This window comes from Typopeltis vanoorti, chromosome 4 (assembly GCF_054136105.1).
Source record: "Typopeltis vanoorti isolate ZY-2024b chromosome 4, IOZ_Tvanoo_1.0, whole genome shotgun sequence".
Taxonomy (NCBI): Eukaryota; Metazoa; Arthropoda; class Arachnida; order Uropygi; family Thelyphonidae; genus Typopeltis; species Typopeltis vanoorti.
The window spans coordinates 60,874,507-60,892,210 of NC_143552.1; the positions used below are offsets into that span (position 1 = coordinate 60,874,507).

Here is a 17,704-nt window from a genome sequence, read left to right on the forward strand (position 1 = left end):
AAACTGCAGCCTATGGGGATGGATATAAAGTTGGTGAAGTGGATAAGAGGGTGATTGATGGAGAGATATTAGTGAATAGTTTATTTAGAAGTAGAGTCCAGAAGAAGGACTGTGACTAGTGGCATGCCACAGGGCTCTGTTTTTGGGCTGCTATTATTTAATTCGTACATTAATGATATAAGAAAGGATCCGAGAGGAGCTGTTCAGTTGTTTATCAATGATGCAAAATTGGGTTAGAGTAATACAGATGATGCAAAATTTACAGTAAGACAAAATTTCACAGGATGATTTGGATAGACTTTGTCAGTTTGAGCAAAGGAGAATGGATGAGAGTGGTGAATGAGTGGAATAGGTTGCCAGAGTGTGTTTTGAGTGCCATGACTGTGAATGAGTTCAAAGCGAAGTATGATAGATTGCACAAATGTTGGATAACTTAGCATGATGTTTAGGGACTCCCTTGATGAGTCTAAGGACTCCATGGAGTTGCCTATAATAATAATGTTGGTGTGTGTGGGTGGGGATGGGGATGCAACTGCTGGTGGATGTATCTTTCAGCGTGTGGGTTTTCTGTAAACAGAGAATGCCATGGATTCATCAGGCTGGCATGTAATCAAAGTGTCTAGGAAGGGAAGAGTGTTGTTTTTCTTTTCTAAGACAAACTGGATCCTTTGATGTTGATTCTTTAGATGTGTTAAGAAAATGTTGAGAGCATCTAACCCATGTAACCAAATGGAGAACATATCATCTATGTAGCATAGCCAGACAATGAGTTTATATGGGTCAGAGTTTAATGCTTTTTCTTCAAACTTCGTCAAGAAGTTAGCTAGGGAGTGGTAAAGCTGAGAATCCATGCCTGTCCCTCTATCTGTATGTAGAATTTTCTTTCCAAATAAAATAGCCAATTTATTGTGATCTGAAACAGGGCTGAGATATTGGGAGGAAATATGGTTTGGGTGTCTTTGAGGGGATATTCATGAATAAAGAGGAGATCAAAACTGACCATTATTTCTGTCTGTCTGTCTGTCCATATGTACTGACTTTAAAGTGTGTTGAGTTTTTTTGTGTGTGAAAGAATGTTGCCAGCGTATTGTGAGAGCTCTGGACTTGCTGACCATGTTTTGAATACTCACCACAGGATGCACTGCAAGAAGGCCACTCTTTTGCACTGCAGAAAATATAAATATGAGAGGCTATTCCTAGAGTCTGTCTCAGCCCTGAGAAACGTTCCAAACCTCACTCTTGAGAGACACTTGTGACATTATAATTAGGAATTATAGACATGGTAACACAAGAATATTTTAATATTTGCCAAATATTTCAGTCTGAAACTAACAGACTATTTTCCTCTCTTTGATGCTTAGCAATGTAACATCACGTGGCTCGTTCTACTTTTGAATGATCATACCATTGAATACCATCAATTGTTGGTATTTCACCTTGTTAAAGACTGTTCCTATGTAGCCACTGAAGATAGTCTGTTAGTTTCAGACTGAAATATTTGGCAAATATTAAAATATTCTTGTGTTAATGTGTCTGTAATTCCTATTTCCAAACCTCAGCAAATTTGGATGCATGAAACTGCCCCAAACGACAAATAATAAATAATGGGGATGACTCTCCCCATTATTCTCTCACTGGTACATTTCTTCACTATGTACCATATAAAATCTCTTTTGTGAATGAGTGGAATTGGCAGTTTTCACAGTCAGTCATGAGTGTTTAGTCAGTGAAGGAGTGTAAGGAAAGATATGATGGGCATTGCATGATTAACAGTTAGTGTGGCGCTCTTGCAATGTCTTTGGACTCCATGGTGTTTCCGATATAATAATTATAATAATATTAGCTGTCTTACAGTAAATATTGAGGGTTGTTGAAGTTGAAATACAATATTAACACTGCAGCTCGTTGTGCATTTTATAAAACTCAATGACATTGTCTTTCTCATCATTGTTCAGAAATGTTAATACCTGTAGACAAGATTTTTACACACATATAAGAGAAGTATAGTATTTATATTTCATTTTACTATCGGCACAAAGGGAATTTTTTCTGTTTACTTCATTGAAATAAATAAATTTAAACAGAAGTTTAAAGCAGATTAAATGCCATTTCTTTGGAATTGCAAATTCATAAAAAAAAAATTTTTTTATAAACCCCCCCAAAAAATCCTACTTTCTGGGCCGAGAGAGCCTAGTCTTTGGAAATACAACACATAATTCATATCTTTAATAATATTAGTCATAGTCAGTGTTTGATTCTAGTGCTTGTGGGAGAGCGTTCCTCTGACTATTGTGAACAAAGTACTGTTATATTCAGTATTATTTTGTCCTTAGAACAACGTTGATATAAAACTGTTTAAAAACTTTATTATTTCTTTGTTATTGGCAATGCTAAATTTCAGCAGGAAGGAGAATTTTAGCATGGTTTTATGGTTGTGTTTATTTGGAATTAAGGCCAAAGCAACTAAGGCTGTAAGGCTAGTGTATTATGACTGAAAATTGTTTCTTTTTTTTAGCTGATTTATAGATGAAAAACCTTGCCACTATATATGAGACTAGATAACTAACCTTCAGATGCAAAAACCCTTATTAAAGTTGCTTGCATCCTAGATGGATTTGAACTCAGGTAAACCAGAAGACATTGTCATTACTGACTGAACTACGGAGCTCATTGAATTGATATGTACCTACTTGTATTCAATGGAACAGTTTACTGGCAACCTTTTAGTTGCGCAGTCACTTGTTTCTCAACAGGCAGGCTTAAATATCAATAAAAGAAACAATATAATGCTTAAAAAAAGTTACAGGAGGAACAATATTGAGACAAAAAAAAAAAGAGAGAGAGAAAGCAGAGAACAAGATAAAAGTTAGAGAAGAGATTAACAGTTTAGTATGACTACTAGGATTACTTGTTGATGAAAGTCGGTCATGAAGTTTTAAGTGATAGCTGTTCTTTGCATAATTACAACCTCTCCAAGATGCCAGATGCTTCCATATAAGTGGACAACTGTTAAATTGCTACATTTTTCATGTAATAAACTGATTTGTTTCGTGCTAAATATTGTTATTATTTTTGAATTAGAAATTATATTGAGTTCATTTAGTAAACCCTAATGGCAGTGTATTGTGGATATAATAAAATGCACTTCAAGAAGTTACTGATAAAGTATTGGCACCAAATCTCTAATGCTTCATAGAAAAGGTAGAGCTACAGTTGGGCCCAGATGCTTAAAAGTTTTGGTTCCATTCCAAAACAGTTAATTCAGTAGAAGTATAAATTAGAAAAAAAAAAATTGAAATTACAACATTCTAGTGTGATGTTGATACATTTCTTCTTTTACTCTTTCAGTCCATCATAACATTTATGATGGACTGAAATATTTATGAAAGACCATGTTAGCATATTACGCTAACACGGTCTTTCAAAGTTCGAATTTACCATCAAGAATAATGAATTTGTAAGAACAACAAAAATAAGATTGTTGGATAAAGTATGTCCTTTGATCTGGTTTGGCTAGTACTTCCCAGATATTTATTGACAGTTTTGGTTCCATTGTCAAGAACTGTTCTAAACCTTGATCGACTGTTTTTAATATTTTTAGATGGACTATTGAGTTAAATAAGTTACATTTATAATCAGAGATCACTACTTACAATGAAAGCAAGCACATGGATTACTACTCAGAATGAATACTTTATATGTAATCATTAATTACATATAAATTTTACTTCTTCACAGAGTTGGGAAAACATTCCTGCTCTGAAACCAACATTTAATTATACATTAAAAAAATGTGACATTGTTTTCTGCAGACTTACTCATGACGAAAACCATCTAAGGTAATAAGTCAGAAAAATCTGTTAAAATTAACATTTTTCCTGAGCTGAAGGCAGTGCAATAATAGAATAATTTCTAAACCTTGATCAACAACCGGCTTGAATTTTTTAAGGTATGATAGTTAGTAATAGTGATATGAACAGTGGCTAATATATGAACAAACCTAACCTCATAATCCAGTAGTTGTTTTTAGGAATAAAATCATTGATTATAATACATTAGTTATTTTCATCTGTTTGTGAGCCGAATGATAGGCATGTTTTTTTTTTTTTTCTCCTGTAGGCAATGTGTCAGTTTTCAAAAGCCCTAATCTTGATCATGATAGGTCATTTCACTAACTATACTGGAGCATTGCTATGTATGGCATTAGTAGTTGCTGCAGGAGGATTTCACTGCAGTGCAGTATTTATGAATCCACAGGATATAGCACCTCAGTTTGCTGGATCTGTTTTTGGTAAGTTATAATTTTTATTTTATAATAAAATTACTAATGTAATTGAAATACTGTCCAAATTTATTGAGACATTGGAAAAAATGTTTATATATAAGCTGTGAGAATGATTTTTTATTTTTTTTTTATGTTGGGCCCATACATGAGAGGTTGGTTGGTCAACTATATAGTATGGGAAGAGAATTGGGAAATGAGGAACTTGTTCACACTGGGAGGGAAGGCTGTTCCAGAATACAACAGGAGTAGGAATAAAGGGGGAGAAAGAGAAACTTGTTCAATGAGTATGGAGTTTGACTATGAAAAGATGCTAGGTGGTAGCTGCATGTATTTTAATGGATTTGGTAGAGAGAGGTGGAGGGATTATTGATGATGGTTTCTGATGAATATTTACCTTGGAAATATTTATAGAAGATGCATGCAGTAGATACTAGACACCTGTGTGAGAGTGGTTGGAGTGAGTTGGTAAGAGAGGAGTTGTTAACTAGTCTGGCTGCTCTCTTATATATTACATTGAGTATTTTTAGGGAGCTCTTAGGGGCACCTCCCTAGATGTGCGAGCAGTACTCGATGGATAGGCAGATTTGTGATATGTACAGGCTTAATAGTGTGGGTAAAGTAATGCCTTGAACAAAAGAGGAATCCTAATTTTTTGGATGCCAAAGAGGCAATGGTTATAATGTGTTTATGCCAAGAGGGTCTTGATATCAAGGTAATCCCAAGGAGGGAAATCTCATCTTGCCTAGAGGTTTCAGTGTTGTCTCAGTAAGGCTGGGATAATATGATTCTTTTTTATAGGAAATAAGGCAGAAATGTGTTTTGCAGGTGTTGAAATTGACAAGGTTTTCTGAGCCCTATCGAAGAATGGCTTGGAGATCAGAATTTCAGCTTGCAAAGGTTGTTGCTTTGTGAGTTGCAGTGGTTTCTTTGGTGTAAGATTTGTCAAGTGAGAAGGAGGAATGTAGTGCAAAAAAAACCCTTCAGTTTGAGATTCTTTGTTTGGTTGCCCACAACAGACTTTGTTATTTTTAATATATCTGGAAAGCTGTGGACTGTATAGATTAAAGTCTTCTATACAAACCCAGTAGCAGAAATGTGTTGATGTCTCCTAGGGTATTTGATAAAGTTCAATAAAGAATTATATGTCCTTACCTTCTAGTTCTTTGAATTCAATTTTACATTAGTTAAAAATATAACTTGAAATTTATATCTTTAACATTTATTATTTTTAACTTCTTGAAGACTAAGAACTATTCAAATTTTTATCTGGATTTCTGAAGTGTATGATGACTTCTTACAGCAGAAAGTTTCCTTACTATTGAACTCAAAATTATAAGCTTATGATGTTTATTTTCTTGGTATTCTAACCTGATAATTCCAATTCTGAAATTTTTTTTGACAGATGTTCCTGTGGAATTTTCCATTTTCATTAAAAGTGAATTCTGGTATGAGAACTTATACAACCTTTCTTATTCTATCCCCTTAATGCCCTTGGTGAAAGAGAGAGAGAGTGAGGGAGAGAACAACAAAAGAAGACAAATGTTGTAAATTTTTTTTTTTTCAGTTTTGTTTATTCTTAAGTATTAGATGACAAAAATATTTCAGCAAATTTTTCTCTGATTGCTATTCTGATTTTTGTATTTCATCCCATCACTCAAAAGGTTGAATACCCATTTAAAATGCTCAATTTGCCCATAGTGCTAGAGGCTGTAGGAATTTAGAAGTTCTCATTAAAAGAAAAGAGAAGGCTCTTATAAAATGAAAGCTTTTAAAGTTTTCTTTTTAAAGATGAACTTTTTGCAGATAAACCCAGAATCAATTACCAACAGTTAAATGCAGAAATTGAAAGCATATGATCCTTGATTTAATATCATCATCATCATCAAATTCTTGATACATACCCACAGAAGGTGTACAGGATATTACAACAGTACTACGTGAAAAGTTAGATCATTACTAACTTCCTATCAACAATTTTCCTCCAAATTAATCACATAACTTAATGTATCTGACAAAAACAAACAAACAAAAAATTTTGTTTTGCGAACCTTTCCTCTCCCCATTCTGTTTAAGTGACCATGCCACCTGAGATTAGCTCTGCTAACATCTTCTGCCAGCCTGGTTGGCCGAGTGGTTAGTGTATCTGCTCTCCAGCCAAGAGGCTATGGGCTTAAATCCTGCGATGGGTATGGATGTTTATCCCATCACTTAAAAGTGATGTCCTACTAACTCTGTGACCCTACCACTTCTTCTAGCAATAAAACTTCATTCCCAAAACCCGGTGAGGTATAGGAGTGACCATATGCCATCTACAGATGTCAAATGTGGAATTTTTTTAACACCTTCTGGACTGCTAACAACATCAAGTTCTTTCTTAATATTCTCAATTTTAATAATATGATACTGCCATTAATACATCTGTTTGCTTTCCTGATCTTTTTCAGAACTCTCATATCTGTGGCCTCTAGTCTTTCATCAAGTGTTTAATTTTTAACCAGCTCTCAGATGCCTAAGTCCAAATTGATTTAAACACTGTCCTGTATATAGCTAGCTTAGTGTGTGACTGATTTTTCTCTTATTCCATATAAATTTATTCAGTTGATTTCCTACCATACCAGCTTTGCTAATTCTGATATCCATTTCTATTTTTAATTTTCCATATGAGAATGGAATAGCCCAGGATGTAGGGAGAACAGTTGGATTTCAAGAAGGTTCTGGGATGGGTAAGGTGAAAAAGAAATTGCTCGAGGAAGGCATAGAGAAGTTGAGAAGTCACGTCTAATAAGTGGTATCAGTGAAACCCGTTATAGATCCTGGAATGAGCTGTTATGTTTGTATTTGAATGCTAGAAGTATCAGAAACAAGGGAAATAAAATGGTTGCATTGATTGAGATCATTCGCCCAAAAATTGTTGGAATAAGTGAGACATGGTTAGATGAGGAGATATCCTGACAGAAATCGAGATAGAAGGGTATGATGTATTTCATGAAGATAGAAGGGTAAAAAGGAAGGTGGAGTGCTATTGGTGTCAGAAAAAGAGTTATGTCCATACAAGGTAGAGATACAAGAGTGAAATAGTGGTAGTAGTTCTGAGGCAGTATGATCTGAGATAGAGGTGAATAGAATGAAATACTTAGTCATATGTTGCTTTAGACCTGGTAATGTGGAGAGTAGTGACCATGAAATGTATATAAGCAAATTAGCAAAGAAAGTAGGAAAAGGGTGATCCTTATGGGTGATTTTAATTATGGCAGTATACATTGGGATGACGAGATAGCAACTGGAAGTAAAGAAAATTAATTTCTTGAGTTTTTGAGGTATCCCTCAAAAACTACCTTAGACAGCATGTACTAGAGGGCACACGAAGATTGAGATTCTTTGTTTTGATCATCTCATCAGTGGATGTCATTATAAATGAGGTGTCAAATCTCCCTCCAGTTGGCGAGAGCAACAATGAAGTGATTACTTGTTTGGTTGCCAGCCATATGAGGACCTCTTTGCGGAAGGGGTATATGTGGAACTACAAGGCTAGCGATTATGAGAAGCTCAGGTGCAAGCTGTATAGCTTGCAGCTGTAGCATGGAATGAGTAATGCCTGCTAGGTTGGCCTAGTGGTAGCGTATCTGCTCTCCAGCCAAGATGCTGTGGGTTCTAATCCAGCCAAGAGCATGAATGTTTGTGATTGTCCTACTAATCATTTACCATATGTACTGCTGTGACTAGTGTCCTGGGCATAGTAGGACCTTTGATATCTTTGCACCATAAAAATCAAATCAAATAATAATAAAAAAAAAAAAAAGAATGAGGAGTTAGGTGAAAAGTAGATCAGTGCTGTTTTGGTGCTGTTTAAGAACTATTTAGTAGAAGCAATGTCTAAATGTCAGAAGGTTAAATAAGATAGGGGTGAAGCTTTTCCACTTGGTTATACTATAAATTAAGGTCGAAACTGGTCTGGGTAGTGACCCTTCCCATAATGCATAGCATTATATATCCATAAGGATATGTGCTTTGCATTATGGGATTTGCACTGTAGTGTTTTGAGCAGCTTTTCTCTTGGCACCTTGTCATATGCCTTTTCCAGGTCTATCATGATATTCCCATAATTTCTAAACTATTTGTCTTAAAGCAAAAATCTGATCCAACAACTTCTGTTTGGCCTGAACCCACTTTGTGGTTCACACCATGCTTCCCTTCCACAGTTTTTCTTACCATTTTCTCAAGTATACTTGCATAAATCTTATGGAGAACACTCAGTAGGGAAATTCCTCTGTAATTCTCACATTTTTTTATATTTCTCTTTTTATAGATGGATATTATGATTGCTCTACTCCAATCATTTGGAATTCAATCTTCTATTCCAGGCCTTCTGCATTATGTAGTATGGCCGCTATAAAACTTTTATACCTCCATATTTAAGTATTTTTGGTCAGATATCATCTACTCCAGGTACTTTTCGACATTTGATGGCTTTCTCTACTTTAAGTATTGATATATATATACATTCCTGATTGCTTTCTTGTTGGGTGTTTACCACCACCATGCTTTCACTGCTTATTTCATTTAGCAATTTTTCATAGTAATCACTCAGGCATCTATAGTATCTTTGTCACCAGTTTTTATTGTTACTTTATTATCTTTGATTCCTTTTTACAGTACTCTTTCTTCTCTTCTTAGCTTTTTCAGTAGACTGACTTCACATTACTTGCCTTAGTATCCATAATGCAAAGCACATCTCCTTGTGGACATGTATAATGCTATGCATAATGGGAAGGATCATTACCCAGACCGGTTTCGACATTTATTGATGTCTCTTCAGTGGGAGCCAGACCCAGAGGTGATACCATATTTGAAGTAATGCAGAAGTCATATTTTCATGTCTTATTATTAAATAACTCTGGATTAGAGAAAGATGTTGGAAGTGTGACACCTTTTGGCAACTGGTATAGGAAAATATGACTTCTGCATTACTTCAACCTTGGTATCACCTCTGGGTCTGGCTCCCACTGAAGAGACCTCAATAAAGTTCGAAACCGGTGTAGGTAGTGACCCTTCCCATTATGCATAGCATTATACATGTCCATAAGGAGATGTGCTTTGCATTATGGGATACTAAGGCAAATGATGTGAAGTCAGTTTACTTTTGCCAATGAGTTGCCGCAGTCCTGAAGATACTTCAGGAGCAAAATTTGCTTGTTTACACTTGGATAAAGGATTAAACTAAATATATAATTTACTTTTTGAACATGTTCACGTCGAGGCGATAGTAACTCACTCCCAGCGGTTAACAACACACCCTCCCCAACAGCCATTATACTGCAGATGCAAGAAAAACAAGTAGTTTTATTGTATCCCTGAATAAGGTACAGAGCCTTTTGCAGTCTGTGTAATATATTTCTCAACAAACAGTGCAATTACAGATAGCTGAAATAAAAACGATGCTAACTAATGAATCACATGTCCCCTCTCAAGAAACTATGCTGCATAGACTCAAGCAAAACCATGTGTTGCATCAGAAACACAGTATCTAACTAAAAACTATTGTCCAATTTTTCACTTACAGTAGATAAAATAAGTGTTTGTTTTATTGCATTTGAAATTCTCAATGTCATTATGACAGATCACAAACTAACTTCCAATAAAATTCTACCACAATTTGAAACATGCTATAGAATGTGTGTGAGTTTGTCTGTCAGATCAAATAAGCAGCAGTAAAATTTTGAAACTTTGTGTGTGTTGAGCCTGCCTGTAATGAGAAGTTTCATCGGAACAGTAAATGACACCCCTTCTTGAATGTGTTAAAACTAAGAAATATATAGTGAATGTTGTTATGACAGTTTCAGATGTTATGGAATTCGGTTTAAGAAAATTAGCATTTCAACCCAAGAATTGTCAGTTGCTTTTGTGTTTGGGTTGCGATTTCACCAATCATATGCAAGACTTCATAGCTGCTCTCTCGTGTAAAACAAAATTTAAGTTGTACGTATTGTAACAATTTAAAAAATAAGACCGAATACTTTATAAGCATATAAAAGGATATCACCTGTAAATCATTGATGTGCCAGCAAAATTCTCAGATGTGCCACCTCTGGCACGCGTGCCATAGGTTCGCCATCTATGACCTACAGAATATTTATCACCTTTCTGAAGTTGATATTTTTATGTTATCAGAGTTTTCCCATGAGTTTTGTTTGGCAATACATTACTTTCTTACAATTTTCTCTGTATTCTGTGAGAGCACAAGCTGAATTACTTGCCAGGAACTTTCAGTATGCTTTCTTCTTTTCTGTCCTGTCGCTGCTTGACTAACTTCCTGAGTTCATCATGGAGTACTTATTTTTTTATCCTTGCTGACAACCTCACCACATGCCTCTCATGTGGTGAAGTTGTCTGCAAGGTTGATTTAGTATAAAGACCAGAAATAGTAGATAATCTTGAACAAATTGTTTGTCTCATGTTATTTATCTGTCTTTTGATAGCTTGGGTGCTTTCTGCAAGCATTACCATTTCCAACTTTTTAGGGAGTTCATGCCCATTGTTATCTGGAACCCCTTATTGTTCTGAAAAAGTATGAAAGTATTTGTTATATCAATGTATTATAATGAATATTTTCCATTTTATAGTCTGCTTAGCTTCAGTGAATCTTGATGGCTGATCATGGGAAATGTGACATAATCTCTCTCTCTCTTTTGTTTGAAAGAATTTAAATATTATATAATATATTTTTTAAATGACTGATGTGAAATTGATGCTTTTAGTGTTATGTGAGATAGTCAGATCTAGACTGGGCTTGCTCATAAATTACTCTCAGGGAAATAGTAGAGGAAGTCAGTTGTTTGTGTCATTAGCCCTGAAAACCATTATTTTGTATATGATACTGCTTGGAGAAGTTTCCTTTGTTTTTCATGGTAACATTTAAATTTACATAATACTATATGTTATCTCTTTTTCTCTATTTGATGAGCATGATATCTTTCTAAAATTCATTGTCCACCTCCTTAGTTGTTTCGAGCATATTTGTAGTTTCATTCACCTTTGAGAGAAAAACTATATCCTTTGGTTCATTGATTCACTCAGCAGTGTGTTAAATCATTAATCTGTAAGAAATAGGAGAGTATTACTCTCTCTCTCTCTCTCACACACACACACCAGGATTAATTATATTTAAAAAAAAATGTAAAAAAATGTTTCAAGCATATACAGGATGTTTCAAATTAATTACTGTACCATCCTGGATATGTACATACTTCCATAACTACATGGATGTGAAGTGCCCATTGAAGTCATTATAACCTTTGGATATTATTAAGAGACACCTCCAGGGAGTCAGGGACTTATTGAGAGAGGCCACATATACATGTACCAGCTGTCATACTTGTTCTTGAATTCATTCACACTACTTACACACACAACATCCAGTGGCAATCCATTCCAATCACACACCATTCTATGAGAGAAAAATTTAGCTCTCACTCCTTTCTTGATGGCATTCATTCTCATATTTCAATGATGCCCTCTTGTCCTTTCCCAATGAAAAATTCTTTGAACTGAAATCATGTGTGATCCTTTCAGAAGTTGGTATGTATCAATCATAACACCCCTCTTTTTCCTGTTTGATAGTGTCTGCAACCTACAAATTCTCAAGCTGTTGTCATAATCAATATTCCACAATCCTGATATCATTTTTGATACACTCCTTTGCACTCTCTCCACCATATCAGAATCAACAAGGAGACCAGACCTATACACTATAGTCAAAGTGAGGTCTTATCTAGACCTTGTAAAGAGGCAAAATGATATCCTTATCTTTATATGTCAACGTTTGTTTCAGCATTGCAATTATCCTCTGGGTTGTATTTGCAATCTTTGCTATATGGCTCTTGAACCTCAACTTCCTCTCTACTAAAACTCCAAATTCCTAGCCTGATCAATTTCTTCCAGCATAATCACAATATAATATGACATTGGATATCTAATCACACTAAAGTGCACGACCCATTTACTAACATTGAACTGATATCTTTTTTTACATGCCCACAATTCCAGCCTATGCAAACCATTCTGCAAGTACTGCATATCAGCCACATCTTGGTTACTCTGCCTATCTTTGCATCATCAACAAATAGCTGTATGTCACTTCTAATCCACTCTAATATTTTATAATCCAAATCCATATTCTCCAATTTATGCAACAGTCTCCTATGCTATATTCTGTCAAAAGCCTTGCCAGAGCCAGTTTCTTTTCATACTCGGACTTTCCATTGTTGTACTGAAAGCCTGAGAAAAAAAGTTGGTACACTTTTTGCCTGCTACTTATAATTTTCATAACAGACAATATCCTTATGCACACAGTATTCATTCCACATCATCCTTCTTATGAATCTCTTGCTTGATAAGATTACACATCCATTTCACTGCTATTCTATTTATTCTCTGAACTCTAGGAACACATTATGATATTGCATCATTTAAGTATTTTTTAAACACTGCCTATGCACTATCGACATCCTTCCAAGCAACAATTGATACCTTGGTGCAGAATTTGGCAAACTCCTCAGTCGGTCATAATTTCCTGCTTTGTAGTTCGGTATGTAACCTTTTCTGAATGAAATATTCATAAACTTAGTCACTTCCCAAGTGAGTACTGCATAGTCACTGTCACCAACTGGAGGCAGAATAACCATCTCTTTAAGTGAAATCCCCTGTCACACTGTAATCAAATCTAACACTCTTTGACCATGAGTTCCTTCTGTCACATTCTGCTTGAAGAAGTTGTCTTGCAACAGCTCAGCAAATTCAGTTTCATTCTTCTCATGAGATTTTACTGCTACCCAATCATTGTTTGGATAATTAAAGTCCCCCCATTATGATTACTCTTTTCTACCCATCATCTTTATTTGGTAATGCATTTCTTCATCACTAGTAACCGATCCACTAGGTCTTTAACAAGAACACAACATATAGAAATAATATGGATACAAAGCATATATTTTTGATATATTTCATTCATGTGGCTGTTTGGGTGGCTAAAATATCCCTATTCAGAGCAGTCTGTAGAGAGAACCAATAGATGGAATACCCTCAAATAGTACGTGTCACAACCAGATCATGAGGAAGAAATTTTGACAATAAAAAAAATTTGCAGGACCAATAGTTGATGCCACCATACAGCATTGTCTACAGCGGAACGCAACTGATCTGTCAAAAGGTTTTGCAGATGATGTGCGATTTTGAGGTAACCTCAAAATCAAAAGTCACAGGGGTTAAGGTCTGTTGAATGTAGTAGCTATTGTATAGAAAATGAATAACTAATTATTCTCTCCTCTGTGAAATGCTGACACAATAATTGTTGAACTTCATGTCCTATCTGGAGAGGTGCACCATCTTGCATCAACACTTCAAATGTGGTGTGTGAGCACATATAGCAATGCCTAGTGAGATTTTTATTTTTTTGATGTGTGTAAGAACCAGACTGGGAAGTATCTTTCTATTGATCTGAAGGATTGGTCACCAGATTATGGACAGCCCATTTTAGTAGTTGCATATAGAAGTTTAAAAAATGTTTCAGTCTTCAAGTGTTATGTTGTTCCGTGTTTTTACATTGTATGGTATCTGAGAATTTAGAATACAAGGCATGTTCAAAAAAAGAGTGAACCTCTGCTATAAAGACTTTATTGCTCATTTTACAACATTTTAAGCACTGTCACCTTCAAAGTAGTCCGCTCTACTGGTGATGCACTGTTCCCAGTGTTTCTTCCCTTGTTGGAATGCTTCCTGGAATGCACTTTCTGTGATGGCATGCAGTTCTCTTATTGCATTTTCCTGAAAATCCTCTATGGTTTGGAAACAATGTCCTTTCAAAGTGGTTTTAAGTTTGGGAAACAGGAAAAAGTCTGCTGAGGCTAAGTCTGGAGAAAAGGGTGGATGGGGCATAACGGATGTCTGATGTTTTGCGGTATAACTGTGGATGAGGGGCAACACGAGAGCCAGCGCATTGTCATGGTGCAACATCCAAGTCTGGTTTTCCCACAATTCAAGCCTCTTCCTGTGCACAGCATCCCTCAAATGCTCTAAAAATTCCTGGTACAACCTCTTCCTGTGCACAGCATCCCTCAAATGCTCTAAAATTCCTGGTACAACCTCTTCCTGTGCACAGCATCTCTCAAATGCTCTAAAATTCCTGGTATAACCTCTTCCTGTGCACAGCATCCCTCAAATGCTCTAAAACTTCCTGGTACAACTCTTTGTTTACCATCTGACCATGTGGTACAAATTCATAATGGACAGTGCCATTCCAATCAGAAAACACAACCAACATCACCTTGATCTTTGACTGACTCATCCATCGATGCTTAAACCACTCATAGCACTCTGCTCAGCTCATACAATCCTTCCCGTATGCTTGGTTAAGCAATTAAAATGTTTACCAAGTTTGCAGCAAAATTTCACACACACATTGTTCTTCAAGCTCTTTCATTGTCATTAATCTGACGAACAGCTTGTGCACATGCTCACCTCAGCAAATGTAACTCGATGACTAATGCTCATAGCAGAATGGGAAAAATGGCAGTTTGTTGTCAAAACCTGCCATTAGGTGCGCTCAGTAGCTGCAGCATGCTCTCTTTGCCGATTGGTGTGCTATTTAAAAATTCAGTCTTTTTTTGAACACCTCTCATATATCCCAGAGGTGAAGAAAATAACTTACTCTCTACTTCAGGACCTTATGCACACATTCAGCAAAACTTATCATGTTTGACGTGTCATTTGTCCCATTTTCTTATTGTAATTCTATTACATAATAGTGCTTCATTATTGGATGATTGGTCTGCCCTCTCTTTCTTGATTCCATCTGATAATCATGATATGATGAGTATATTTTTTTGCCTCTACTTGTCCCTTTTCTGATTTCTCTGTAAATTTTGGCATCTCATTTCACTTTTTCCTAACTGTCCTACATGTATTGATTTTGTTTTTGTTCAGTCAGTTGTACAAGAGAGGACTTGAATACCAGTTATCTATCCACAAAGTATGGCATTTTTTGTAAATATTTTGATTGTTTGCACTACTGTCCCAGAAACCACAAGTTCTCATTCTGAAACTGTTTCTGTATTTGCATCTGTGTATTCAGTGAAGTCAACTGTATATCCTTTCTCACAATCATATAAATGAAAAAAAAAAAAAAAAAAAGAAGTTTATACGCTAAATCTGCCTTTTTGAGGCAATGAATTGAATGAAGGAGAGGTATTCTTTTAGTAACACTAAACTCTCATCTGTGTAATAAATGTTTCTGAGAGTTAAACACTTTGCTAAAAGTTTTTCTAAAGTAATCAATTATAGGTTTCAGTTTGTACAATCTTTCACATTGAGGCTGATTTTCATTGTCACTGAAATGCAACAAATACCTGTCTTGAAGCATATATTTGGAAAATTGATGGGTTGCAATAGTTAGCTATGCCCTTGACCTGGTTGTTTAATGAAAGTCTTGCAGTGGGTTGGGTTTCTAAGGAGTGGAAAGAAGGCAAAATAGTACTACTCGTTGGAGTGCAGAAATATGAAGCTCTGTACCATGTTGACGGTGCTATACTGTAGGAAGTGGATGAAATTCAAGATTTAGGAGTGATGATTTACAGTAGACTGAAGTTTAGAGGATATAACTGCAGTTGTAGTCAAGGTGTTGGAGAAATTGGTTAGGAATAGAATACAGGATTGAGTTGATGGATATAGCATTCTTTACTAATTATATATTGGGTTTTATCCTTTATCCAAGTGGGAGCAAACAAAGTTTGCAGCTGAAGTACTTTCAGGACTTGGCAACTCATGGTAAAGGTGATATAAGTTCTCATCACTTGCCTTAGTATCTCCCATAATGCAAAGCACATCTCCTTGCAGACATGTATAATGCTATGCATTAAGGGAAGGGCCACTACCCAGACCAGTTTCGACCTTTATTGAGGTCTCATCAGTGGGAGCCAGACCCAGAGATGGTGATACTAAGTTGGAAGTAATGGAGAAGTCATATTTCCCTATACGAGTTGCCAAAGGATGTCACACCCTATTATTAAAATTCTATGGATTAGAGATAAGTTTATGGAAGTTTTTTCACTTGGTTATGCTACTAATTATATATTGGTTTTATCCTTTATCCAAGTGTTAGCAAACAAAGTTTGCACCTGAAGTACTTTCAGGACTGGGGCAACTTCTTTATGATGGTCAGCATAAAGAACGTTCAAGTATACGTAGTACAAACTAGGGCAACTTTTTGCAAAGGTGGAGAAAGTTCTGATCGCTATTCTTAGTATTTTCCGTAAGGGAGATGGGTTTTACATTATGGAAAACACTAAGAATAGCGATCAGAATTTTCTCCATCTTTGCAACAAGTTGCCCTAGTTTGTACTACGTACTTGAACTACATGCTTTAGCTTACGCTAGGTCTCCAATATATTTATAGTTACTATATTCGGCATGAAACTCTTTGATTCCAATCTTTGAGTTTCTTATTCGGTTTTAAAACAATGTGGGATTTAATATCCCCTTAATTTAAATAATGTTTTTACATTGCCGAAATGAAGCCTATTGGCTCTTTATTTTAAATAATTTATGGGTGCACCTTTTTGACAACTCATATATTAGAGTATATAAGTTCTTTTTGCTGTAATCTTAGTATTATACTTTGGTTTAGCTACTCACTGATGAGATCTCAATAAAGATCGAAACCAGTCTGAGTAGTGACCTCAAACCATAATGTATAACATCATACATCTCCTAGGAGATGGGTTTTACATTATAGAAAATACTAAGAATAGCAATCAGAACTTTCTCCACCTTTGCAACGAGTTGCCCTAGTTTGTACTACGTACTTGAACTACGTGCTTTAGCTTACGCTAGTAGTCGCCGATACGTTTATAGTTACTATATTCGGCATGAAATTCTTTGATTCCGATCTTTGAGTTTCTTATTCGGTTTTAAAACAATTGGGATTTAATATCCCCTTAATTTAAATAATGTTTTACATCGTCGAAATGAAGCCTATTGGCTCTTTATTTTAAATAATATTCTGTTCTTGAGAATACTCATGCTCATCAAAGATGTCATTTTTAAAGTGCTTAGCAGTGATCTTGGAAAATTTCACACAACCATAATTATTTAGGTTAAGGTTAGATTGGTTTTTAGCATAGTAGTTATTTTCTATTTTAATTCTGTAGTTGGTGCTTGTGAGGTTTCATGATGAAGGTCTGTCAACATCTGCTGGTGTTTCCATGCCATGGTATGGAAACACTATACCACAGCAGATGTATTTCCAGCAGATGGAAGGTGTCTCAGTCTACTTGCAGATGTAAAAACTATAAGTACTTGGAACCAAGAGTGGAAGGAATTGATCTTTTGGGAAATTACTTGATTTGAGAATTTGAAAGCAGCAGATAC

The 17,704-nt window shown here is 35.6% G+C and overlaps 1 protein-coding gene across 1 annotated transcript in view; it reads left to right on the top strand.

The window, feature by feature from the left end:
* The window catches only part of LOC150107355 (voltage-gated purine nucleotide uniporter SLC17A9-like), a 235,909-nt gene that overhangs the window by 168,884 nt on the left and 49,321 nt on the right, over nucleotides 1–17,704 (top strand). The window contains exon 10 of the mRNA XM_090391830.1: nucleotides 4,120–4,291. Within this exon, the coding sequence (XP_090247956.1) occupies nucleotides 4,120–4,291 (172 nt within the window). The remainder of the gene's footprint in view (nucleotides 1–4,119; nucleotides 4,292–17,704) is intronic.